Source organism: Lagenorhynchus albirostris, chromosome 1 (assembly GCF_949774975.1).
Source record: "Lagenorhynchus albirostris chromosome 1, mLagAlb1.1, whole genome shotgun sequence".
NCBI lineage: Eukaryota > Metazoa > Chordata > Mammalia > Artiodactyla > Delphinidae > Lagenorhynchus > Lagenorhynchus albirostris.
Window position 1 is genome coordinate 41967262 of NC_083095.1, and position 27776 is coordinate 41995037.

The 27776-nt window shown below is 41.8% G+C and overlaps 1 protein-coding gene across 3 annotated transcripts in view; it reads right to left on the minus strand.

Moving 5' to 3' along the window:
• The window catches only part of DAAM1 (dishevelled associated activator of morphogenesis 1), a 179253-nt gene that overhangs the window by 94552 nt on the left and 56925 nt on the right, over window positions 1-27776 (minus strand). For all 3 annotated transcript variants that reach the window (XM_060142004.1, XM_060141991.1, XM_060141998.1), the window contains exon 2: window positions 18745-18963. In XM_060142004.1, the coding sequence (XP_059997987.1) occupies window positions 18745-18927 (183 nt within the window). In that variant the 5' untranslated portion in view covers window positions 18928-18963. The remainder of the gene's footprint in view (window positions 1-18744; window positions 18964-27776) is intronic.

Here is a 27776-nt window from a genome sequence, read left to right on the forward strand (position 1 = left end):
TAAGGATGGCTCCACAAACAGTGACTAGCGGGATGGGCCCTGAGGGACATGATGAGAGGGGTGGAGGAACAGAACCAAAGGCTGGGATGTGGTAATGGATTGGAGTGTTTGCGGGGGACACTGATCAGCTTAGCTGAAGCACTGGGTTTATGCAAAGAATCATCAGGTGAAAGGTTTGAGAGGTAAGGAGTGACTTGTTGGTGGAAAATCTTAAATGCCAGATTAAGGGGCTTATTTTCTTGACCAAGAAGAGCCACTGAAGGTTCTGAGCAAGGGAGTGACATCTGCATCCCCATAAGCATCACCAAAAGCATCATCAATATTTATTAAGTACTTTAAGTGTCAAGCCTTGTGCAGGCATTTTCTCATTTAAGGTCTCACAACAACCCTAAGAATTCCACTCATGATTACATCCTCGTTGTAGTAATAATACCTGTTGTAATACAGCTGGGGGAAATTACGGCAGAAGGTTGGGTAAGTAAACGCCTCAAAGACCACACACCTGGTAAATGATGGGGCTGAGGTTTCGGCCTGGAGCCACCTGACTCCAGAGCCCAGACTCAGCCTCTCAGATCAGGGTCTGGAACATTAATATTATAGTGGTGTGCAGCTTAGATAGGACACTAACAGAAAGCAATTTATGAGCATCCATAACTAATGAACAACAATGGGATAATGACTGTAAAGTGCATAGAGAATAGTTCTTGGCATTTGATAACTCAATCCATGGTCAACATTATTATTGGTATTGAGCGTCTGGTACATTTTTATCCCTATAGGGAAAGTTAAATCTAGTTAAGGGCAGCAGATTGATGGGTGTGAGACATATTTTAAATTGCTATAAATTAAGGCACAATAATAAGGTTCAAATATCTGAGGCGTATAATGCCTTTGGGGTGTATCTGCAGCTCTGCCGCTCGTGAACAACAGCCTCCCATCTTATACCCCTACCTTCACTGGGTCATCAAGTCCTATCATTTCTTCCTTGAAAAATCTCACAGTTTTTCCCTTTGTTTTGTTTCCAATGAAACTACCCAAACTTATGTCCTAATCACCTCTCCTTTGGCTCTGGCACCAGCCTTCCCACTGTTCCTCCTTGCCCTTTCCATCCTTCCCACAGCATGGCCACAGATACATTACAGCAGCGGTTCTCAGACTTGAGTGAGCAACAGAATCACCTGGAAGGCTCCTTACATCACTGATCACCTAGCGTTGAGGACTGAGCAGGTGGGAGCAAGTGCAAAATGTCATTAGTTCCACACTGCCTGCAAAATTAATTATATATCCCTCAGCCTGTCTTTTGAGGTCTTCTATTTATAACCCCAACTTAATTTACCAGGTTTGCTTCTGGTTATCCCTTATGCCCTATCCTGTTAACACCTGCACCTCCAGAGCCTAGCCACGCAAGGTCTGACACATGCTGGCTGCCAGGGGGAATTCTTCATCTCATTAAGCCTCTGCTTCCTCACCTCCAGGATGGGCGTGTCATTTCTCTGGCAGGGCTGGATGAAGATTTGCAACATCAACTCAGCAGGCAGCAGCAATGCCTGGCACAGGCAGGGGCAACCTTACTGCAGTTAGTTCTCTCATCATTTAAATACAAATCAGGGGCTATTTTCTTTTAAGAGCAAGGTAAACAGTTAAGTCAATAAAACACACACCCACACACTATTACACCCTAACCACAAGAAATTAGTTAAGAATTTCAACAATGGAAAACCAGGGAAGGAATGAAAAATATTTACAGAAAATTGCATTATAAGGGAACATGTTAAAAATGTTAAAATTTTGGCGTGCAACCATTATATATGTGAACTAATTATTTTTCTTCCTTTCTCCCTTTTTTAATTTCCTGTAAGTTACACCAGCTCTCACGTATTAATGAATGGGGGGGGAAATGGTGACATAAATCACTTCCCAACAATTAGGGTTTTCTGGGAGTGGGGGTCAGGTCAGTTATTCAAAGAGCTTGATGATACGGTGCTTACTCTGGGGGAAAGGATTGTGATTTGTGAGAGAGAACAGTGCTATTAATACTGCTTCCTCTACTACACTTCAGCACTGTGTTTTTCCTCACTGAACAGAGGTGTGAAGAAATGTGTAAATCCTAAAAACCTAGAAATTCACAGCAAAGAGGATTAATATTACCATATTTTGCTGTTAGAAACCTTCTGCTTCCGCTGAGACACAGAAATGACCAAGTTTGAGTTGACAGGACTCAGCTGAACTAGGACTTAGGGCAGATGGCTCCATGCAAGGAGAGAATTTCCATAAAATAAAAAAATTAAAAACTGCTATAGGTCCTCTGGATATAATTTGGGATTATAGTAAGAAAATGGGAAGGAATACATGGGTCGTGATAATAGTAATAGCTAACAATTATTGAGCACTTTCTGTGTGCTTAATAGTAGCGTTTTATATGGATTAATCTAGTTTATCCTCACAATAATCCTATAAAGTGGGTAATATTACCCCACTTTCCAGGAAGCTGAATCAGAGAGATTAAATAGCCTGCTCAAGGTAACAAAGCTAGTAAATGGTGGAGGAGGAACTTGAGGCTAGACTCTCTGGGTCCAGAGCCATGTTCTTAACCACTAGCCTATTATTCTATTGATCGTTCAACAGGTGGGTAGAGCCATGACACTGATGCTAATAGGCAAATGCATCCATGAGCTGCACTCACGGCCTGCTGGGCCTGCTGACTGACTGTTCGCACGAAGAGGAGGATTTTGTTGTCAGACATCCCTGAGTTCCAGGTCTGGCTCTTATGGATTATGTAACCTTTAACAGGTGACTTAACCTCTGAACTTCAATTTCTTCACCTCAAACATGAGAATAATATATATCTGATAGCCTTCTCTCAAGCAACCAAATTCATGCAACCAAAACATTTTTTGAGTGTCTACTAAATGTTAGGCATTGTAGATGCAGGGGGTAGAAAGGTATCACAGAGCTCATGTGCTCGAGGTGGCAGAAGGGAAATCAAATAATCACACAGTCGGAGGGATGGTCACACGGAGCTGAGCTGTGAGAACCCACTTACTGTGGGGAGAGGTGGGGCGGTGAAGGCTGTGAGTGAACTGAAGGGAGACCTGAGAAATGAATAGGAATTAAATAGGTAAAAAGCACTGCAGACAGTGAGTGAACAGCAACCTTGCAGGCCACTGTGAGCTTTGGTCTTTATCTTGAGAGCAATCAGAGGTCACTGGTAGATCTGAGCAAGGAGAGTGACACAGATTAAATAATAATTGGGAGTGCCTAGGCACAATGCCCAGAGTGTAATGAGACCCCCATCTCTCCATTCCAAAAGTGTCTCTGCTCTGACTCATTTCGTTTTAATAATATGGCTGAAACAAGCATGCAAGATTCTAAGAGACTATCATACAGCCTTAGAGATCAATCAACACCTACTCGATGTCCTACCCATTCCAGGACCGTGTCCAGACATTACAAAGGATGCAAAGATGAATAGCAGACCTGGATCTCATGGAATTCAGATTCTAGTTAGGAAGACAAGAGGACAGAAGGCTTCGACAGCTCCTCTCCTTAGGATAAAGTCCAAATTCCTTAGCTGGTAGGTAGGGCCCTTCATGGTATGGCCTTTGCTGACTTGCCCCACCTTGCTGCCCCGGCTGTCACCTCCCCCTCCCCTCCCCTTCCCCTCCCCTCCCCCCTCCACCACCAGCAGCCACCTTTCAGCACGTGGGATCACAAGTTGCCCATTTTTGAATCTTTTGCACATGCTGTTCCCTTTTCCCAGAGAGCCCTTCCCACCATGTCTAAGAATCAATCCTGTTTATCTAAGCTTTTTCAAGGGATCTGCTATTCCCCCCAGGCAGTCTACCCTGACTTTCCTGGGGTGGGCAGCCCCTCTCTGTTCTCCTAACCTTACGGCATTTATCACATTGCTGCAGTTATGTGATCAGCATGTATGACTCCCTTTCTAGACTCATCCCCAGGGGGCAGGAATGAAATTTGTTCTGTTCATTTTCGCATTAATTGCCAGTCCCCAAAACAATATCTGACGTAGCTGCATTGCAAAGAAAAAAGTAAGGTAAGGGAAGCTGGGGCAGCTGGGAAGGAGGGAGAGGGGATTACTGTGGGACATAGTGAAGATCAATGAGTTTCGAAGATTAAAACCCATTCTTTTCTCTTTTTTGCAGTAAGATGTACATACAGTAAATGTACACTCCTAAGTATACAGTTTTCAAGTTCGGCAAAGGTATACACTGAAGTAGTTTTTGCACTTTATGCATCTGAAACTACTTGTACCATTGTACTCTCCCACCAGCAATGTATGGCAGTTCCAGTTACTCCACATTCGCACAAACATTTGTTGCTGCACCTTTCTAATTTTAGCCATCCTAGTTTATGTGAAGTGGTATCTCAATGCAGTTTTAATTTGCATTTTCCTGATGACAACTGATGCTGAATATACCTTTTTACAAGTTCACGTGCCATTCACACGCATTCTTTTATGAGGTATCTACTCAAATCTTTTGCCCATTTCTGAGTTGTCTGTCTTATTGCTGCAAAACATGTCCTTTGTCAGAGGTATGTACTGAGAGTATTTTGCCTCACCTGTGTCTTTTCATTTTGTTAACAGTCTATTTTGAGCACTGTTTTTTTAATAAAATATAACTTATTATTTCTTTTAGAGTTAGTGCTTTTTGTTTTCTGCAAGAAATCTTTGCAAGTTGCAGATCAAAAAAAATACTCTATGGTTTCTTATGGAAGCTGCTAGCTTTAGTTTTACCTTCTGTGTTTGAAGCTACACCCCATCTCACAGACACTACTCTTGGGGTCATGCTCTGGTTACAAAATGGATGGATTGCTTTTGCCTTCTTTCTTTTCCAGCTACTTGCACTCATTTAGATACACTGCTGGGCAAGTTGGGGAATGGAAGCACAATTAATGCAAGGAGGAAAAATAACGGAGTACAAACTAATTTGAAATCATCTCACACATTAGTTTCTTCAAAGCTATGAAATTACTTCAATGTAATATTACAAGAGAATTTTTCATTTTGATAATTAACTCAAATACTGAAAGAGGCAATCATGGAAAACAAAACAATTAGGATCACTGTACCTCAGATAGTATCTCTTTACATGAATTTTTTAAGGAAAAAAAGTCAATCTATAGAGACAGAAAGAAGATCAGTGGTTGCTTGGGGCCACAGGCAGGAGCAGAGACAGACTGCAAATGGACACAAGAGGAGATGAGGTGACGGAACTGTTCTAGAACTGGATTGTGGTGATGGTTGCAAAACTGTATAAATTTAGAAAAATGCACTGAACCATACACTTACAATGGGTCCATTCTACGGCTTGTAAATTATATCTCAATAAAGTTCTAAAAAAAAAAAATCAAGCCTGGTTGTTGGAGCCCCAGGAAAACAAAGAATTCAGAGTAGAGAAAATAGAGCCTTGTGTACACAGTAAGGAAAGAAAATTCTGGTTGAACATTAGATAAACCGAGGAATTGCTTTATAAGAGAAACTGATTGAAAACAAATGTATGAAGAGGAGGGAAAGGGAAAAAGCAGAGCTCTTTAGTGTAAGTAGTTCAATCTTGGAAATGGGACAACTTCAGATACAAATTTTGTTTGGAACCGTGATCACTTCCATGAAATATTCCTGTCCTTTCCTTGGAAATTACATAGATTCTATTAGTATGCATTCCATTTAGGCCAAGAGATAGGCAATGTTTCCCCCAATGTCCCTTAACATTAAATTAGGTGATAGGTTAATATTAATGATTGAAGTCCTGAAGAACATTTTCAGTGTTTTTTGTCTTTCCTGAGTGGTGGACTAGAGAAGAGTAGTGGTGGACTAGAGAAGAGTAACTAGTGGTGGACTAGAGAAGAGTAACCCGCTCCTCTGCGGGTTAATAGCCAAGTTTTTCACTAAGATTAACAAACAAATGTAGTTAGCCCAACCTCCATCCCGGTTGCTTCTAGATCACCTTACTTTTACTTTTTACCTCTCACCTTACTTTTTATTTTTTTCCTTTTTGCAATCCAGCTATGTCAGATACTGTTTTGGGGATTGGCAATTAATGCAAAGATGAATAGCATAAATTTAGTTCCTGCTACTATACCTCAGACTGGGATGGCCTAGCTCCTTGCATCGGCCAAAGAATTTTTTTTTTCATATTATTCTTTCTTGGACAGAGTTTTAAAAGTTAAAGGAAAATGATTTAGCAAATGAAAGAAAAAGAAACATCTGCACCAAGCATCACTCCTCTCCACGGAAAGCTCAAGTTTCTGAAAAACTGAAAGCAATGAACAAAACCCTAAAGGCTTTTCTTCTTGGGGAAGATATCAATTATGTTTTTCATAACTTTATAAAATATTTATTTCATATAGTTATAATATCTTGGAGAAAAGGTAATAATTAGACATTTTTTTATTAAGAAGAAAAAACTCTGAAGGAAGCCCAGCTGCAGGAACTAAAATTCTGGGTTTCATCCCTAACAAAGCATATTATCAAGCCCCACTTCTAAAAGATTCTGTACAAAGAAACCCCACCAGTCCTACACTCTAGAGTAAGCAGGCAGCTCTAGAGAAATCTATGTAATCAGAAAACAATTGGCACAGTACAAATCTAAGGAAATGGATTGATTTGCTAAATAAAGCAAGTGAAGGAATTTTGAGATAATATACAATAAGGGTCTTGAATGAGTTGAAAAGCTCTTGTCAGAGATGTGAGCTAAACTGAAATATGGGATTATTTATAACACCTTCAGTCCAATATTTAAAGCATTTATTCTTTGAAAATCTACCATGTCAATAGATTTCAGTAAGCCAACAACAAGTGAGTTTCCAGCTAACAAGAGAAATCTCTAATAAAGGAACTCAGGATTTCTATTTCTAATGAGTTAAGCTAACTCTATATTCACGCAGAAGTAGGAAGACATATGATGAACGCTGGGAGAAATGGAGATTAAAAAAATGAGGAGAGGGCTTCCCTGGTGGCGCAGTGGTTGAGAGTCCGCCTGCCGATGCAGGGGACACGGGTTCGTGCCCTGGTCCGGGAAGATCCCACATGCCGCGGAGCAGCTGCTCCCGGGAGCCATGGCTGCTGAGCCTGCGCGTCCGGAGCCTGTGCTCCGCAACGGGAGAGGCCACAACAGTGAGAGGCCCGCGCATCAAAAAAAAAAAAAAAAAAAAAAAAAAAAGAGGAGAGGGAGAAGCTAAGACAGGTCCTTGGGGTCTCCCTGCCAATCAACCCATTGTTTTGTATGTGTTTCTGTTTTGGGTTGTTTGGGTTTCTTGTTTTGGCTTTGTTTGTTTGGTTTTGGTTTTGGTTTTGAAACAGTCCCTGACAAGGTAATCACCCATCTGACTCACTGTATAGAGCTCACAGAATTTTCAACATTTTATTATTCACACAAGGCTAACTTTTCTCCTTCAAATTAAATACACCAGGTATTTACCCACAGCAAACGGGCCCAAGTCACCCATCCTAACCCCACCCACCAAAGGTTTCCCACATGCCCAGCAAGCAGCAACCCCCTGGGGTTCACCTCACATACAGCCAACACCAGCAGTGCCTTCCCTGGATTTAGCCCTCTCGCTCGTCCACCCTCGCCTCCCATCCCACAACTCAACACCACCAGATATAAGTCAAACCCTCTCAGAGGGACAAGTGAACAGGCCTGAAGTCACATGACATGGTGAGAAGTACCACATCACGGGGAAAAGGCCAGACAAGGCCGTGGAGGGCTGAAGGGTGACACTGTGGCAACAAAAAAATTACCCTTTTGTAAATGGATGGAGAAAAGGTATTATTCAGCTGTACTAAATCATTAAATTTATGAACATCCAGCCTTACCACAGCAAATGACCTTCGCATCAAGGAGCCATGAATTGACATCACAGCTCTTAAAATTTAACCACGATGACCCTGAGAACAGTATTTTATTTTCATAGAGGTGGTTTGGAAACCTGAAAGTTAGATACGACTTTTGTTTGTTTAAACAGAGGTGCATTCAGTGAATTATTACCTATTCCTAACCAGTCAGGAAAGACATAAATGGAAAACAACGGAGAGTGTTAAGTCCCAAAAGGGATGTGTACACACAGAGAACAAACCTTGAAGGTTTTCAGCCTGTACGATTTCTGCCAACGTTCTTAGTCATTACACAAAATACCACAATGTGACTCACCACCACCTATACAACAAGGTTCTCTGTGTCTGATAGAAGCGTTTTCATTCGATATATTAAAAAAAAGAAGTGAGAAATCCCACAAGCAAAGGGTGACTAATAGAAATAATTTTTAGTACCTCACTATCCATGGTTAATTGTTTTATACTATTTCCTTTCCTACTTTTAATAGTAGGCAATGCAAACTATCCAGTTTGCTAGATAAAGTCTGCTGCTAAACCTGTAGGCTTCTTATTTGGCTTCCTTGCGTTATTTCAACTAGAAACTCATTAGAGTAACTTTAATTTTTCATTAGTCTGCATCACCAGCAGCTTTCCAGTAATCTAAAATAAATAACTCTGTTCTAAACATACGTTAAAATCATCTCCCAATACCCATCCAGCCACCCAAATTTCCAATTTTTATATTTATAATCTAATACAACTTCTGTTGACAAGGCTTAATTGAGAGAATTTCTAAGCAGTGTTTTCCTAAATGAAGGGAGGGACTTTGTCTCCCGAGACACAGAATCAGCTTATAGAGTGACAGATGAGAGAGGCACCCTAAGGCCCTGTGGACAACTGTGAAGCCAAGTTCCATACACGTCCCCCTCCCTCAGTGACACCAGCACTGCTATCGCCCAGACCCCTCCCCACCAGCTCAGCATGTCCTCCAGAGACTTGTTGGGCAGCTCAGCTGACACTTTTAAGTTTTAATTGGGTCAAAAGATATCTAGCACAATGAGTCTCTTCCCACACTGCAGCTATTTATTTATTTTACCATGTAATATAGGGTAGAGAGACTGTTCAGGACAGAAAATATTTCTTAGACATCATCACCCTTAGCCTTGTAATCTGCTATCCTTCATGCCAGCCACTCTGGCGCTCACACAGTAACTGACAACCAAATGAAGATGAGTAAACAGAATGACAATGGGTGGGTAGGGATGCAGGAAGCGTGCAGCAATCAGCCCAAATCTATCAGGACTACTTCAAGAATAATTCAAAATAGGAACCCAACTGCTGGATGATTCAGCCGTCATTAATTCCTGCACACACACATGCATACATTCACTCAAATACATCCTGAGCATCTCAGGTGTAATCCTGCAGTAGTAAGTTACTCATCCAGGCCACAAGCATTTACTGAGCATTGATTCTGGGTCAGGTGCTGCTCTGGGGATCCTGAGAGTGAAAAAGCCAGATAGGATGCCCGTACCATTCTGCTCTCTGAATGCAAAGAGGCATGTTCGCAGTGGATTTAACATAATGAGTGTCCATATGTGAATAAACTCAAACCAATTGTTTAAAAGATGGCAAAGGACTTGCTTTCTCTTCTATATCTGAGAAATACCCATCTTTTCTGAAAACAACCCATGCATATATTCTAAGTGAGCTTCCAGTCATTTGGTTCAGTTTAGTTCTTAAATAAATTATATTGTGTAATGAAATAAACATCTAGCAGCTGTAGGATGTTTCCAGTAGATTCATTTAAAATTGGACAAGAGGGGGAAAATTCCTTCTTTAGGAATCTCGTTTTTAAAAATATATATTATATATATTACATATATATTTTTTTTCCTTCATCCATGAGCCAGAAAATCATAACTAAAAGATGTAGCTGGTACTGAGCTCCTACAACATGAATCAAGAAACAGTTTGAAATTCCAGAGGAATTCTGGGAATTGAAGGTAGAGGATAGGGGATTCCAATCACAGCAGATAAAAAAAGAGTTGAGGACAATTTACAGCTGAAATATACGATCCATGTATTGGGCATTCACCTCCCGCAGGCCATGTGACATATGTTTTGTGAGAGCAAGTGGTGTTTAAATGATTCCCAGTGCATCAATAGATATTCTCAAGTGCAGTTATTTGTACAAACTAGCCATTACTGAAACACATTTTCAAAATTACACTTGAAAGCTTACCTAAACCACACTACTTATGGAGATCAAATTATCCTCCCAGTCTTTAAAACCTATATTGGTTTGTAAGGGGACACGTAAAGAGTTGGCAAGTAGCGCAGTTTGCTGACTTTGTGTAACTCGCACATGGTAGCCTGAGGATTAAGTTAAACAATCAGATTTTAAGTTGTAGCCAAAAGCTAAGTAGATACATACCGCTCAGCGTCTCTTTAGGACTCCTAATAATGAAAAGCATCAAGGCCAAGGGGACTCATAACCATTTTCTCAATAACATTATCAGTTCAGAGATGGTTTTACGGTATTTGTACTAAAAAAATAAATAAATAAATAAAGGTTTCATGTTTCTTTCCTCCATCTCTCCCTGCGTCCCCACCCCCATTTCAGTCCCTAATCTAAATTAAGAAGCACCCAGAAATAAATGGACTGATAACAAACTATCTAACATGAAGTAAAAAATGTAAATGGAGAAAAGGACATTTGGAATGGTCTTGATGAGATAAGATATAAATTTAGGACTAGAAGGAGTAAAATGGTTTTGTGGTTTTATCTTAAGCGTTCCTGGATTTGTTTTTGTGAATCAGAAGATTGAAGAAAACTTTGAAAACCATCTTGACCATCTTACTGTCTCTAAGCAGACAGGACCTCAACCAGTACAAAGAAGTGTATACTGTCCATTGGGATGAAGATCTACTGCCAATCCTACTTGATTCCTGGATTTATTACAAAGTTCTGTTCAAAAGTACAATAGATAAAAGCAAGCGAAACCACCTATATCCACATCCCCTGTTTCGCAAATCATCAGGTGTTCTCAGGGCCTAAATAATTTGTTTATAAAGTTCTGGGTTTAGGATTGTTTTAGGGTCACCTTTAAATTGACTGTATATTGGCAGTAGTTCACATCTACCCCATAGGAATTTTAGCACTGAACACATTTAAGCCCATATCTACACTCCCACTTCCCTTTGTGATGTATTACATGTTTTCATACTGTTCCAAACATTTTTCTATGAACCCATCAAGTTGATTTATCCAAAAATGCCACAGTGTCAAGGGAATATCTACTCAGTATTTTTTTCCTTCTCTGTCAACTAACTATGTGCTTTAGATAAACAGGATTTTCTCTTTTGACTTTTATAGGTTTGTCAATTGAAAAAACAAAATTAACCTCATGGAAATTGAACAATTTTGATATCAATTCCTTCATTAGACTATGATTTTTGGCTTCCAGACAACTGAACATTTTGAGACTATTCTAGATATATCTTTGAAGTCTTTATACAGTCTGATTTCCTCTGCTTAATCACCAAGCAATCCTTTACACTCCAATTAAGAACAACAGATTAAAAATATGACTTCTTACAAAGCAGTTTTTTGGTTCTTCCATCAGGTTAATGTCAAATGTTCCTGCTACCCAATTTTTTCATCTTTCTTGGAGACAAGGAACTGAATAGCTCCTGCAAGAAACTTTCTATTCTTAGTCATGGTCTTCATATAAAAGGCAAGTTTTAAAAATAAACAGATAAAAAGTGTTGAAACTTTTCATCAATTCTGGTGATAATGGAAAAATTTTATTGTTAAAGAGCGCTTAAAATAGCCCTAGTAATAAAAGAAATTATGTTGATAGCCTGAGAAGATGGGTACCAATTCACATGGCTAGTAAAAGAACAAAATCTGAACACTGGTAAATCATAAGACTAACTTTGATTCCTGTAGCTCTTTTCATACCAAAGTGACTTCAGAACATAATGAAAAATGAAGAGGTTACTGATGTAGGTTCCCAAGGGAATTCATCTGGCACAGCTTACCTTGACTGTGAATTCATCTAACTCTGATACATCAACTAAATCCTCTCATTCCTACTTTCTTCATTTCTCAAAGTCTATTCTGGTTACTAATGTTGAGAGTGTCCTCAGGACTTAATGACCGTAAAACTGACCCATACTAAGTTATTGTATTTATGAACATACAAATCTTCTCATTATCCACCATCACTATCTTCCCCATTGAGACGTTAACTTTTGTTGACAGTCCTCAACTGCATAAAAGGTGATCATTAATAAATTTCTCAATAAGTTTCTTTAAAATATTTTATGTTTCCTGGAAGGCACAGCACTGTATAACAAATTATCCCAGAACATTAGACCCATTGGCCAAATAAATGGTAGACTAAACACTGAATTTGAAAGAAGGCAGATTAATCAGGAAACACTGTAAATGGAATTGGTAACATTTCGGGCTTAGGAAAACTTGGGTCCATACTGCGTGTTATTCCCAACTAGCTATAAATTCACAGTGATGTACTATATTAGAAAGGAAAGTTTTCCTCTGGTCAGTCTGTGAAACTGATTCCAAGTACCATTCTAAAATAATGATCATACTTGTCATAAACCTGGTTTTGCACCTAAAACCTCACCCAGGAGAAGCAGTTAGTTGTACATTCTGATGTTTCACAAGGCAAGAGAACTGAGGGAACCTGTGAGGAGATACCAGTTCCAATATGGCTGTTCCTGTGAAATATTCTGCAGGATACCCTCAGCCCATCAACTCTTGGCATATTCAGGAGTCTATGTATTTGGATAGAAAATTGGAAGGGAGCTCTTAGTAAATTCTCTTTCCTTTCCATTTCAAAATTAAAGTAGGCAGAGGAGGTAAGCATTGAAACAAGGCATCTCACCTCAACAACTGGACTCAACGGAAAACATACTCAGAATCTACCCAAGGAGACATGACACTTTTTGCTAAAACTTACTGATACCTCAGTAAGAGGTGTCAGTAAGAGACTGCAATGAGCAAGGGTTATTTTTGTAAATATAACCAGACAGCAAAATATTTTTACGTACTTTGGTATATTTAGTTCATTGAGAAAACCTGTAAGAAAGCAGAGGTACTGTCCTTTGGTTCAAATAAGAATCTGAGATATATAATTAAATCAACACAACCATCCCCATCCCCTTTTCCTGGCTCTCAGAACCCCAATCCGCTCAGGCTCCTATTTCACACTCCATCCACACTGAACTTTCAGTTCCTTGAGCTTTCCACATTTTCTCTCTCACCTCCCAATCCCATACATGCTGTTTTCACTGTCTGTAACACTCTTTTCTCTCCTTTTCGCCTGGATAATTCCTTCTAGTTTTTCATGTCTTACATTAAATATCACTTCCTCCAGGAAGGCTTCCAAGATCCTTCCACATTAGGTACCTGTGAGGCTTGGGGGTAGGTGTGAGTAAGCAGCATCCTCCTTCCCCAACAAGAATGGAATTAAATGACAGCTAGGTTAAGAAATCAAGCAAATGGAGATCAAAATACCTTCCTTTTCACTCCTGAAAGCTGGGTTGGAGAACCCAACTTTCATCTGTAGACAAGTGGGCTTGTTGAGGTTTCAGTGCTGAATTAGACACTTAGCCACCCGTCATGGAGACAGCTGGACAATTGCAAACTCCCCAAGGGGGTTCAAACCTATGAAATTTATAGCACCAGGGGTCACAGAATGTATGCTTTCTGAAGGCAGGTTGATTTGCAGAGAATTAGAGAAAGGGAGAGAGACTAAGCTATGCATATTCCAAAGAGGAGTTGGAAGAGAAGCTGAGAATATTACTTCCCAGCAAGAGAGCTAAGAGTGATGGAAATAGAACCTGGGAATCAACTCTCACCTTGTGAAAAAAGAGGGGAATAAAGGTTCTTCCCCAGGAAAATGTACTGCTGGAGCGGCCCCTCTCACAGCCCTCAGTCACAGTGGATAAGAGTGCCTGTTTTGTTGCCTGTTTCCCCTGCTAGACCTTCCGCCCCACAAAGTCATTAAGGACCAGCTGCCTCAGGGCCTGGCACAGAGCAGGCACTTAACACACACACATACATCAAAAGAATCGATCTGTCAATTAATAACACATTCTTCTGTTTTTCCCCAAGGAAATCTTCCCCTGCTAACGTTAAGATGGAAGAAGTTACTTGAACAAGGACAGTGCACAGAGCTATCATCCCCAGCACTCTTCAAATATGTTGGTGGGGATAATCTAAGACCTAAAAACCCTGCAGAAAAGACAGGACTTCAGCTGAATCTTATTTTCCGGGAAAAATGCTGAATCTCAGATTGGTTACATTCTTTTTTTTTTTTTTTGCGGTACGCGGGCCTCTCACTGCTGTGGCCTCTCCCGCTGTGGAGCACAGGCTCCGGACGCGCAGGCTCTGCAGCCATGGCTCACGGGCCCAGCCTCTCCGGGGCATGAACCCGTGTGCCCTGCATCGGCAGGCGGACTCTCAACCACTGCGCCACCAGGGAAGCCCTGGTTACATTCTTGATTTGTGGCTGAGGCAAAGGACAAAGCAGAAGTGGAGAGGGGAGGAGGAGGAGGTAATACAGAAAAAGGATTGATGCTCAAAGGCATAAAATATATGCAGACATCACACTAATGCTCAATATTTTATTTTTAAATATCCCAAATCATTTAAAAATTGTTGGCAAGAAGACTTTATTTCTATTTGGCAATTCTCTGTCTCTCTCTGTCTCTCTGTCTCTCTCTCTCTCTCTCTCTCACACACACACACACACACACACACACACACACACACATACACACACACACACACCACATTCCCAAGTTACACATCCTCAGTTCTCCAGGAGGTATAGAACCGTTTTAAAAGCAGCTGGTTGACCGGTAGGGAGTGGAAACTAACAAGAGTTGGCAATGATGTGAAAAATTGGAACTCTCATACACTGTTGGTGGAAATGTAAGATGGTGCAGCGCAGCCACTTTGGAAAACAGTCTGGAAGTTCCTCAAAAGTTATATACAGTGTTATATATGACCCAGAAATCCCACTCTCAGGTATATACCCATGAGAACTGAAACTATATTTCCACACGACAAAACTTGTATATGAACATTTAGAGCAGCAAAACTCATAATAGCTAAAGACTGGCAACAACCCAACTGTCCATCAGCAATGAGTGGATAAACAAAATGTGGTGTGTCCATACAATGGAATTTATTCAACAATAACAAGAAATGAAGTACTGATACATACTACAACTTGGAAAAACCTTGAAAAGATTACACTAACTGAAAGGAGGCAGTTACAAAGGACCACATATTATGATTCCATTTATGAAATGACCAGAATACACAAACTCACAAAAACAGAGACTAGATTAGTGGCTGCCTGGGGATGGTAGGGTTGAGGAGAAGTGGCAAGTGGTGGCTAATGGGTAAGGGAGTTGCTTTTGGGGGTGATGAAAATGTTCTAAAATGTATTGTAGTGATGGGGGCACTACTCTGTGAATGTACCAAAACCCAGTGAATTGTACACTTTACACAGGTGAATTATAGGGTATGCGAATTGTACCTCTACAAAGCTGTTACTAAAAACAAAGCGGGGGGTGGGGGGTGGTATGGGGCAGAGTGTGGGTCTGGGACCTCCAGAAATCACTACATCCTGAGGTTGGACTGCTCTGGACTGCCCCGCCTGTGGTAGGGAGACTGTTAGAGTATTAGGCACTGCTCAGGGCCTCCATTCCTTAAAGATTCACACGGCTGACCTCTCACCCACGCCTGCTTTATTTATGAGATTTATGATAAGGGTGCAGTAAGTAATTCTGAAACCAACCTATTTGGTAACACTTTAAAATACATCAAAATGAGTGACTCATCAGAAGAGAGAAAGGAAACTAGTTTATAACAACCGGCTCTGATGAGATGCTTTCCACCAGATAGAGGCAGAATGGTCTGCAAGTTAGGACCCACACTGGCGTGCTCACAGCAGGCAGATCAGCTTTCAAGAAAAGGAAAAGCCTGAGATATTTGCCCGGGGTGTTGTGTCCAGAAAATACCTGAACTACCTCCTATCCTTCTCGTTGTACTAGGATGTGGGGTATAAAGCACCCATGACTAGGTGCCAGCCTTTTAAAAGAAGCTGTCTTCTTTAATCTTCACACCAACCCTAGCAGAGAGATGGCATTATCCCCATTTTGTAGGTGAGGAAATAAACTCAAATTCCAATAGAAACCATTTCAGAGGAAGTTACCCTAGGTCGCAGCGTGCTCTGACTCCAGAGGCCACGTGGACTCCCTCTCCTATGCATGGGCACAGGCAGAACTGCTCCGCGACTAGTCAAGAGAACCCAGGGCAGAGGTTCCCAGTGGCTTTGAGCCCACCTCCTGTGTCACAGGACACCCTTGGCAGTTGGATGGATCCGTGGTCTAAGTCCCTGAAGTCAAGAGTAGACAAAAATCTATCCATCACTCACCAGGACAGATACAAACCTCAAGATAATTTGTTTTCCAATCGTTTTGGCTTAAAGTTCTGGTTTGGCATTGGCTTTTTAGCAACTAACAGCTGTAGGCAATTTTCACACAGAATAAAGACATCAATAAGGCAGAGAGTGGAATTTTCTCCTTTATGAATACAGAACAATGAGCTGTCTTCAAGATGTACATGGAGCTGCCACCACAAAGGCTCTGGCTTGGGTCTCATTTTGGGAGGCTGACAGAATACAACTGAAAGGACAATGGAGGTGGATGCTTTGAGTGGTACTCGCTCTGCCCACCAGCTCCACCACTGAGGAGGCCTTCATCTCTCAGCAATATCTGTCTCCTTAGGTTGACTTTTGGCTTTAAAATACTTTAACTGGGCAATAACACCAAGCACATCAGTGCATCATTACTGCCTTTCTTGATAGCCATCCTGACACATGATTCACTGCCCATCCCTGGGAAAGGACTGTGTCCTCCACCCATCCCAATGACCTCAGGCTTGGCCATGTGACTTGTGGTGCCAGTCTCTACAGAAGGATGATATGTCCTTACCCTGTGTGATCAGCATTAGCCAAGGAAATGTGGGCTAAAGTGACACGTGTCATTTCCAAGCACAAGCTTAGAGCCTGCTAGCAGTTCACCATGTCTCTCTTTCCTATTCCATCAGGCCTGGGTCTTGGTCCTGAGCAGAATATGGCACAGAGCGGAAGCACAGCTGACTCACACGGGACATGCAGCATCAGCAAGAGATAAGCCTCTGCTGTTGTAACCACTAAGATTTTGCTATCACAGGATAAACTAGCTGCAGATGACCGAGACGGCCATGAACAATGATCCCCTCCACTTCTCTTCTCACTTTCTATCCCTCCTCACAACTCACCTCCTCCAGAAAGCCTTCCCTGACCACCCTCCTCATCACTGTGTCCTACACCCCAAAACACATTTACACAGAGGTGTGTGTGCCTCTTCCTTTGGTGGCATTATACCTCTTGTTATACTACTGAAACTGTCAGCTCTTTGGGAGCAGGTTCTAGTTGTCCTTTTTGAATCTCCTTGCTAGCATCTAGAACAGAGTTCTGCATGCAGTGGGAATGGGAGAGGGTAGAGAGAGATGCCTGAAACACTGAAAATATTCAACGTCATCAAGTGTAAACATGCTGCCAGGAGTCACCTCTTTTCCCCACCGATTTTGGTTGGTAATCAGCCCATTAATCCACTGAGGAGGCCAGAACTCAAACATCAGCTTCATAGTACTCTCTCCTTGGCTTATCTCGTAAGAGAAGCTTATAGGTGAATCCTGGTCCATCAAAGCTGGAGTGACAATCAGTTCAGTTATTAGCCCTTGAGGGCAATGACACAGCCTATGTTACTTTTTTGACCTAAGATTCATGTAAAATGATAGCAGTCTCTAGTATCTGTTGAACAATATAAATGGTCTGATTAGAACTAACTCCGTTACAAAATGCCAGTGGTGATCAAGGGAGGATAGAGCCCTCGTGTAACGTCTATTGAACCCCTAAGAAGGGGCAGGCTTTGGGCCATTCCCACTCTGCATTATTCTCATTTAAACATTACATCAAACCTAGGAGAAGGTGGTTTTTTTTTTTTCTTCTGCTTTCCGGAATGTAGGCTTGGAAAAGTCATATGCTTTTTCCATACTGATACAGATAATAAAGTCAGAGCAGTAATTTGAACCAAGGTCTTCCTAATGCCCGTGCCAGTGCCCTTAACTGTACCATAATAACCTCCGGAACACAGAATGGAAAGGAACACTACTTCACAGGCGCTTCAGAAACTTGAAGAGAGCACCTACATCTCTTGATGAATGGGTCCTACACTAGATACATCCCTCACTTCAGTATAGTGGATTCTAAAATATGATAGTATCTATAAAAAGCTTCCCACAACAGTTATTATTGCAGTCCTATCATTAGGCTAAATAATTATACTCTACTGAAGTAATAATGTCTTTCATCCAAGGATCAAGGACGGGAGGGATAGTATGACTAATTTTTTAAAAGACACTATTACTACACACTGGGAGTGGCGGGAAGCATGGGGTAATCCCAGCAGGTGTGAAGCAGATGAAGGAAATATTTGTGCACACAAGTATCTCAGGTTGGGATGGGGAGGAATTAGAAAGGGCAACTTAGGAAGCAGTCGTGCCACATATCTGAAGACCTAAAGGTCTAAATCCCTCCACTTAAAGCACCAGCAAAGCCCTCTGATGTAGTGATGCTACCTTTTCTTTCTCCTTCTCCACAGGCTCAGTGCTGACAGTTGGGGGTGCAGATCGAAGGGATGGATGGGGGCCATTTCACTGAAGAAAGGCAAGCCTGTGTCTAACCAAACTGTCCACATCCTCTCCCCTCCCTCCTGGATAGCCCCAACTACCCCTGGGATGGAAGTCTGAGACTCACCACAAGTTCACTGAACATGACGTCCAGCTCCTCCACAGGGGGCATGGGTAATGCTGGCTCCATGGTCTGAAGCGCAAAGTTGCTATCATTTCGCAGCCGATACGTGATTTCTGGGTGATCATTATTTCGGAAACAGCAGAAGATGAATGAAATCCCCCGTCCACCTCTCTTCCTCGGGGCCATAGCTGAATTCTGTTCTATTTCTTGACCGATTAAACTCTGCGAAAAGAGGACATGACATGTTAAGAATACAAAAATGGATAAGATTTATATAGTTTTCAAGTCAGACCAATTCAAGAAAGAGCCTGGTGAGCCAGAGGCAATGTCAGTGGAGCCAACATCTGGAGTCAATGTCTGCAGGGCATAGGGGACAACGTGGGCAGAGAGCACATGCCCGTCTAGGCACTTGTTCAGTGTTTCCTATGACCCACTGCTGAGCAAGCAGTAACACTCCAGCCACCTCACGCCATGGCATATGCTCCAATCCCATTGGGCTCTGGGCCGTTCTCTGCACATCGTGTGCTCTTTCTTGCCAACCCATATTGTTCTTGTTACTCCCCTGCAAGAATGACCTTCTCTTCCTTGCCACCTAGAGGATCTCTTACTTATCCTCTAGGGTTCGATTGCAATTTCTCCTTTACTTTCCCCAAGCAGAATTAATAATATATATGCTAAGACATATCTATCCATTCCAGCTCATGTCACAGTCAAAGTTCCTTAGGAATGTGTCTTCCTATTAGACTGGCAGAACTCAAAGCAGGGGGAAGGGGCTGTGTATCAAGCAACTTGGTGGCCCTAGTGCCCTGCACAGCACCAGGAAGTCAGAAGACACTCAGTTAATGTTTATTGTGTTGAATAAATTCATAACAAAGGAGGAGTGACTTAACACGAGCTAGAAGGGTCCGAGATTTTCAAACAGAAAAGATCAAATGAATTCACTGATAGAGAGATGGTTAAATAAATGATAGTATATTCACATAATGGAACATTACACACTCACTAAAAAGAACGAGGCATCTGTGCATGTAGATATGGAAAAATGTTCAAGATACTATGCGATATGTATACTATATACTACAGGATTACATGTCTTAAAGCATTTATGAATATATGTCGGGAAGTGTTATCAGCAGTAACTTCCAAAGAGAGGGGATGGGAGAACTACTCCTTTTCACTTTATACCCTTTTGAATTTGAATTTTTACCATAAAAATACATTTTTAATGACTGCATAGTTTTTTTTTAAGTTACAACTGCATGTATTGTCTTAGAAAAATTTCTAAGTTATACTGTCAAGTGAAAAAAGCAACTCAAAGAATAATGTGTATAACATGTGCCATAATGTCTTTTAAAAACAATCTTATACAAAAACCTAAATAATTTACATGGGACTGCATAGCAAAAGGCCTAGAAAGATACACAGCAATTTCCTAACTCTGAGAGAGGAAGGGGTTGGGGAAAAGGCAAGAAAGGAAACACACTTTTTATTATATATATATATATATATATGTATGTATATATATATATATTTTATGATGAGAGCATATTCCTGTATAACTTCTGTAGATTGTCAGTTTTTAAAAAGAGATGGGATTGAAAGGAAAAAGAAAGGTGGATTATGAATTGGCCCTTGGTGAGCTGGAAGGGCAGAGGAGGAGAGCCACATCTGTGCCAGGAAGATGGTAGGAACAAGGGCGTGAATTCCAGGGAGGAGCCAGGGGGAGTCAGCGTAGAGAGGAGGGCTGGTGTGGAGAAGCTGCAACCCAGGCTGAGGAGTCTGGATTTATCCCACAGAAACTGGCAGTCACACTTAAAAGCCTCCCCTACATTTCTCTCTTTAAAAAAAAAAAAAATTAGAGAAAGCAGATGTGGTTGGGTCTTGACTACTCATTCTTTAGAGCTGTGGACACATGACTTTGATGGAGAAGCTACAGTGACCGCTGAGCACCACAGAGAGTGCACAACAGATGATCAGACAATATATTAATGTCCCCGTCCTGACAAACACAGCACGTGCTGAGACACGGGGCTAACACTACAGCAGGCACTTCCTGAAACAGAAGAGAAGACCTGATGGGGAGGCAGAGGCCCGCAATTATCCTCGAACTGATTTCTATGGGCGAATCCATAGAAACAGGGTCAGAGCTGTGTCACCCCCCAGGATGAATTTAAAACCAATGGGTAGGGCTTCCCTGGTAGTGCAGTGGTTAAGAATCTGCCTGCCAATGCAGGGGACAGGGGTTCGAGTCCTGGTCCGGGAAGATTCCACATGCTGCGGAGCAACTAAGCCCGTGTGCCACGACTACTGAGCCTGCACTCTGGAGCCCGCGTGCCACAGCTCCTGAGCCCACGTGCCACAACTACTGAAGCCCGCGCGCCTAGAGCCTGTGCTCCGCAACAAGAGAAGCCACTGCAATGAGAAGCCCGCGCACCGCAACGAAGAGTAGCCTCCACTCTCTGCAACTAGAGAAAGCCCGCACGCAGCAACGAAGACCCAATGCAGCCATAAATTAAATAAATTTATTAAAAAACAAAACAATGGGTAAAGCTGTAAGGAGACATAAGGAAGAATTTTCTAATGTCTGTGATTGGGATAGGATGCAGGTGAGGAGTCCCTGGCTCCATTGTCTTCAGACTGAAGTTAGCTGTTAGAAATGCCTAAGGTGTGTAAGGTACCCCAACTCTTAGATGGGAGACGGGAGAGAGATTAGAGATTTTCAGCAAGTGTTGACTTGAGCTTCCCACTCCAGCTTCAATTCCAGCAGCTCTGCTTTTATACTTTTTTGGATATTGATATATTAGGTATCGATCTTATTTTATAAAAACGTCCTGAGGCTACTCACTGCAATTATAAGAACATGCAAAGGCCAGGCAACAGCCTCCAAGGGCACCACAATCTGGCTCCTGCCTGCCTCCCCACCTCACCCTGTAGCTTTCTTCGTATGGGTCACTGCACTTCAACTACACTGGCCATGCTGGGTCCTGCCTCAGGGCCTTTGCATCAGCCATGTCCTTGACTGGCGTGTTCTGGCTACATCTGTGCACGGCTGGTTCTTTTCATCATTAAGGCCTCAGCACGAATTTCACTTTCTCAGAAAGCCATCCCCAACCACTGTATCTGCCCCAGTCCTGTTCCATGCTTCAGTCACTCTCTATCCCTTTACCCTGTTTGAAGTTCTTCAGGGCAAGTACCACTATTTCAAATTATCCACTGTGATTATTTCATGGGGGCAGGGGCCCTGCATATATTGCTCATTGCTGTGCCCCCAGCACATGACAGTACATGGGACACATGTACGTGGGATACTCACATATTTAACAGCAGACTTTTACATAAAGTCTCATTTAAACAAAGGACTTTACTTCAAAAAACTTTTAGACTATGGGGCATGGGGATGAAAGTCAAGGGGTCTTTAAGCTTTATCTGTACGATTTAAATTTTTAAAGAACAATGTATCCATACATCATTTATGCATTTAAAAATAAAAGTATACACACAGAAGAGAGACCAGAAGCAAGTGTGTCAACATTTAACAATGGTTAATTCTGCATAGTGAGGAAATGGATGGCTTCGTTGAACTTTGTTCTTGTTCTTAAGTTTTTTATAAGTAAAATCCAACTTATGGACTTTCAGCATCTCTTCCAAATCAGAGAATCCAATTCCAAAATCTGTCACCAGTTTCTTGATTGTGTAATGATGCAAACTCGAGTAAAAATTCTCATAAACAACTATGTTTCGCAAACACTCCTAGAGACAAGCTCTCCACTCACTTTAAGGGACAGTGGCCTCCGAAAGCCAGCAACTGGAAGTCCTGAGTTGGGAAGGGAGAAAAGAGGTTAAGAGCAAGGTATCGGTCATGGAGCCCTCTGTGATGACCTAACTGACTCTGGGATAAAGACTTAGCCGAGATACCAATATCGCATTCTGTTGAAGCATACATCTCCTGACCTAAGGAATACTTATGCAAGGTCATATGAGACATATGCAGTACCTGGGATTCCTTTAGTAAATGTGTATTAATATCTACTATATGCCAGGCGTGATAGTAGATACCTAAGGATACAGAAAGGAGTGGGTCACTAGGAGCTTATAATCTGGGGGGAGAGAGTAGTGCACCAAATAATTATTACAAAAGTAATATGACATGTTATACAGTTAAGTGCTATGTAATCAAGCAGGAACTACGTAGGGAAGAATCTGGTCCCTGATGCTTGTGTGGAATTTTGACAGATGTTAGAAAGCAGGGCACTAGGCAGAGGGACCAGTGCAAACAAAGGCATGAGCTGGGAAGGGGCAAGTACACGGGGAGTGAGGGGTGGTATGGTACAGGTGGTGCTGTATAACATCTTCCCGTAGCTGAGCCCTGGAGGGTCCCATCTCCCTACTTAAAACCTACCAACACCATTCTAAATTGGCTTTCAGTGTGCTATCAAATCCAATTCCAACTCACTGTTTCTGTCTTTTCTATTTCCTTAAAAGTATCCTACACTTAGCCAACAGACCGTTTTCCATGCCCCATAAATATCTTGCACTCCCAACATCTTCCATCCAGGTGGTCCACTCATTTCTTCTGCCCTTATCTTTGTCAACAGTGTCCCCACCCTGACAGTACCAGTCCTGAGAGTACTCAATGCAGTAAGCCTCATCTGCTGGTGGTAGATGAAATTTGGTTCAACATTTCTGAAGGGCAATTTATTAAGCCCTTAAAATAGTCACAATTTTGACCTAGAATATCAACTTCTGGAAATATATTCCACGGATATATTCAGAGACACTATCAAAGGTGTTTTTATAAAAATTTTCAAAGCTATAAGAGCTTTGAAACAAGGGGATGCAAGAACAAAGCTATAAGAACAAATAAACAAGGGCATAAAATAGGTGTTAGTAATAGAGAACTATATGAAAAAGGTAAATAAATTATGGTACAACTAGATGATAGACCACCATGCAATCCTTTGAAAAAGAATATTTAATACAAGGATATATCGTACAGCACAGGGAATATAGCCAGTATTTTATAAAAACTATAAATGGAATATAATCTGCAAAAATTTTGAATCACTATGTTATACCCCTGAAACTAATATAATATGGTAAATTAACTATAACTTAATAAAAAATTAAAAAGAATATTTAATGACATGCAAATACTTATGATATATGAAATAAAAAATAGGTACACAATGTCCCATTTATGTATGAAAAAAATGTATATATTGATACATGGGCAGAAAAGAAGGACAAGAGAAATACACTAAAATATAAGCAGCATTTAGCTCATGTCAGCTGTATGGATTACTTTTAAAAAACCCCAAAACTCTTGTACTTTCCAAGTTGTTCTCACAATACTACTTTCACAATTAATAAAACGAGATAAGATTTTTAAAAAACACTTTATATGATTACTTGTTTCTGTGACAGAGGAGGGGGAAATGTGTACGTAAAACTGTTCCTATCAAAAACTTCTAAGTTATGGTGATCTACACACCAGCTTCTCAAACTGTGGTGAAGGACGGTTTTCCCACCAATCTGTTACAAACATATTTTTGTAAAATACAGTACAAATATCTCAGTAATGTCAAATTGCTATAAGGCTTTCTCTAAGTGTACAATTCTTGCACTTTGTTAACCAGCAGGTAGGCAGCAATGGCACTGATGTACACCAGGAGATGGGAGATAAGACTTATCTCATTAAACTATAACTGTTCACGTTTGTCTCCGGTGTGTGTCCTCAGGGCAGGAACCACCTCCCACTCAAGTGTCCCACATACCCTACCACTGCTGGTCCGTCAACTGAAGAGAGACTGTTCAGAGGCTACTGTCAAGGTCCGACTGCACGTGCATGTGTGTGGAAGGGGGCAGGGGAGGCAGTGTTCAGGCTGCTTGGAGATGAGGTCAAGGAAACAAAGCAGGCGAAGGCCAGCTCATGGAGGGTCCGTGCTCAGCCTTCAAGTTCATTGGCAGACAGTCTTGCTAACCTACCCACCCATCTGAACATGATCTGGGCCTTTTAGCGTTTTGAGACCCTCTACGATGCACAGCCAACAGGTATGGTAATCTGTGGTCTGGGTCTTTCTTCCCCCATTGAAGAGTCAACTCCATAGGGAAAAGTGCCCACGGCATGTGTTGCACAGTGCCTCACACATATAGGAGGGTAATCAATGTATTTGAGAAACTAATAAAGAGAGTAATTACTTTACTTTTGCATTTTACAAGTTGTTTCGCTTAAACACAAGTTATACTACGTTCTGGCGGTATAGAAGAGGGGAGCAGAGGAGACATTAAGATCTAAGAAAATTCAGTCCAAAGCATTTTTCAAGTCTTAAAAATATGCCAACAGTTCTATAAACAGAAGAATACTAAGGGGTCTTGGCTAATTTCTAAGACGGGTAATGAGATATAGGGCCTATTACATTTAAGGACCTAATTGACATCATTTTAATAAGGACAAATATTGCCTTTGATAGGTGATTTGTGTTTAAAAGCCTCAGTAAATCCCAAAGACCAAGTTTTTATTCTGGCTCTTCCGTGGAACCCCAAATACAAGGTCCTCCACTAAGCCCATCCTTAAACTGTAGATGACGGCAAAACTTTGAGATTTCCAACAAGCAACCGTTTTTAACGCACTTACTTGGAGCTCCACTGTTCAGAGCCTAGTTTCCTGGATATAGACCAAAACAGGAAGCAAAAGTAATCATCTCACTTGACCCCTTAGTGGCAGTAGGCACTTCTGGCCAGCTCTCTTAACTGCTCTAGCACTTCACTAACGAGTGATCCCAACAACGGCCTGTGTACAAGATTCTAGAAGCACATTCACACCCATCACTTCTTTCCATCATCCCCATTTGACACATGAGATTTAAGAGGAGACTTGGCAGGGAGAGGGGCAATTAGAAGAGTAATCTGCGAGAGACTTGATTTGCTGGTGAAGGCAAAGAGATGTTTATTCAGAACAGCCTAATTGTTGGGAGTGGGGTTTGCAGAGGTCAGAGAACCTGCTTGCTTAGTTCAGCCTCCTCTCATCTCTCATGTGAATGACTACAACAGCTTCTTAACTCCTCTTCCTGACCCCAGTCTAGGGGTTGACAAAGCTTTTCTGAAAAGGGCCAGATAGTGACTATCTCAGGCTTTGTAGGCCATTAAGCCTCTATCACAACTGCTCAAGCCTGCCACAACATGAAAGACATTTCTGTGAACAAGGGTGTGTGCCTGTGTGCCAATAAAACTTTATTTGTGACACTAAAATTGAATTTTATATAACTTTCTCATGTCACAAATATTTATTTTAAACCATTTAAAAATGTGGAAATCATTCTTAGCTCATGGAACATACAAGAATAGGTGGTGTGCCCACGTGGGCCCGTGGGCTGAAGGCTGCCAACAGCTGCCCTAGTCCATCACATTTATCCATTTAATTCATTGTGTCCAATGTTTATCAATCAGGTGCCAAACACTGTGCTAGGTACTAAAGAAAAAAGGCTGAAAATAAGAGAATATGTCTTTAGGGAGCTTATTTGATTTGAAGAAAGCAGGTAAAAGAATCAAGTAAACTATAACATAATTACTGATTTTAGTTAGTGTTACAGGCGATGCAAGAAGAAAATGAAAGAAAATGCTGGTGATGGTGCTGGTGGGAGGGGACAGCTACTTTAGATAGTGTGATCTGAGAGGGGGCATTTAAAGTGAAGACTGATGCATAAATGGGACGAGCTCTGCAGAGTGTCAGGAAAGAGGACTCCAGGCAGCAGGAGTGTGTGTAGCAGCCCAGGGCAGGTGGGGACCTCGGCACATTTGAATCAGGGAGAAAGACTAGTGGGGCTGGAGCATAGCGAGTAATGGGAGTGTTGTTAAGAGAGCTGAGGTTGCAGGGGGCAGGGGCCCAGACCCCAGGGCCTTGTACACCGGAGTGAGGAATCTGGGATTTATTCTCAGCACGTCATAAATCCGACTGTGTCACTGGGCTCTGCAGTGTCTCCTGGATATGGTCCAACTTCCCAGCCTGGACCAAATAAAGACCCTCCTTTATTTTCTACCCTCTTCTCCCACACCTTAACTGCTGTGCACCCCTGTGCCCGCCCCATACACACATGCCCGCAGCAGTAGTTGCACCTCTGAGCCCATCCCTCTGCAGTCCCCTCAGCCTAGGTGCTCCTTTCCATCTTTACCTGACTATCTTCCACTTACCAGTCAAGACCACACTCCAATACTGCTGCTTTTATGACCCTTCAATGTCCCAGAGATGGTCACACATTTCTTTTCACACCCCCGACACCATATACATAGTTGTCTTTTTTTGGTTTGGGTGTTTTTTTTTAATTCATGTCTGTTTCCCCCACTAAACTATGAGATCCTAAAGGCAGGGACCAAGTTTCATTCAGTGCCTGGCACACAGTATATTTGCAATAAATGTCTGTTGAATGCAAAAGCACAAATGCCTAAGTGAACAGATGGTCTCATCTCTGAACTTCAGGGTGGTGCGACTCGGTGTTCTTCCCACAGTTGCCTGTAGATCTGTTTTTCACAACTGCCAAAACATTTGAAGGCAATCAGATTGCCTAGTGCTCTTTAGCCACTTGTCAAGATTTCTGATGCCGACAGTAGCCTCACAAACAGACTTCATCCTGGCGGTATCTGCAGCTTCCCTACAGTGAGAAATTTCTCTCTGGCCGAACTGGCTGGTACTTGGTTTTTCCACCCATCCTCAAGTAAACTCCATTGGAAACAAATCCGCTGATAGAATCTTTTAGACATTTTCCCCCCTCCTTACATTCAGTGAACACTTCGCCCAAGATGTATCCACTTACTCAGCTATCATACCTGAGCCTCCATAGGCCAGACTCAGTGCTAGGTGCTAGAGAAATAGGTGAAGAAAACTCACAGACTAGGGAGATCACACCTAGTGGGGACATTTAGGGAGCAGTGAAGCTGGTCCTTTTGGCCACTGAAGAGGAAATGTGTAGTTACTGAAACCAGCAGCCGATGTTTCCACATCTTGGCCCCCTTTTCAATCAGATCGGCCTGAGGGAAAGGAC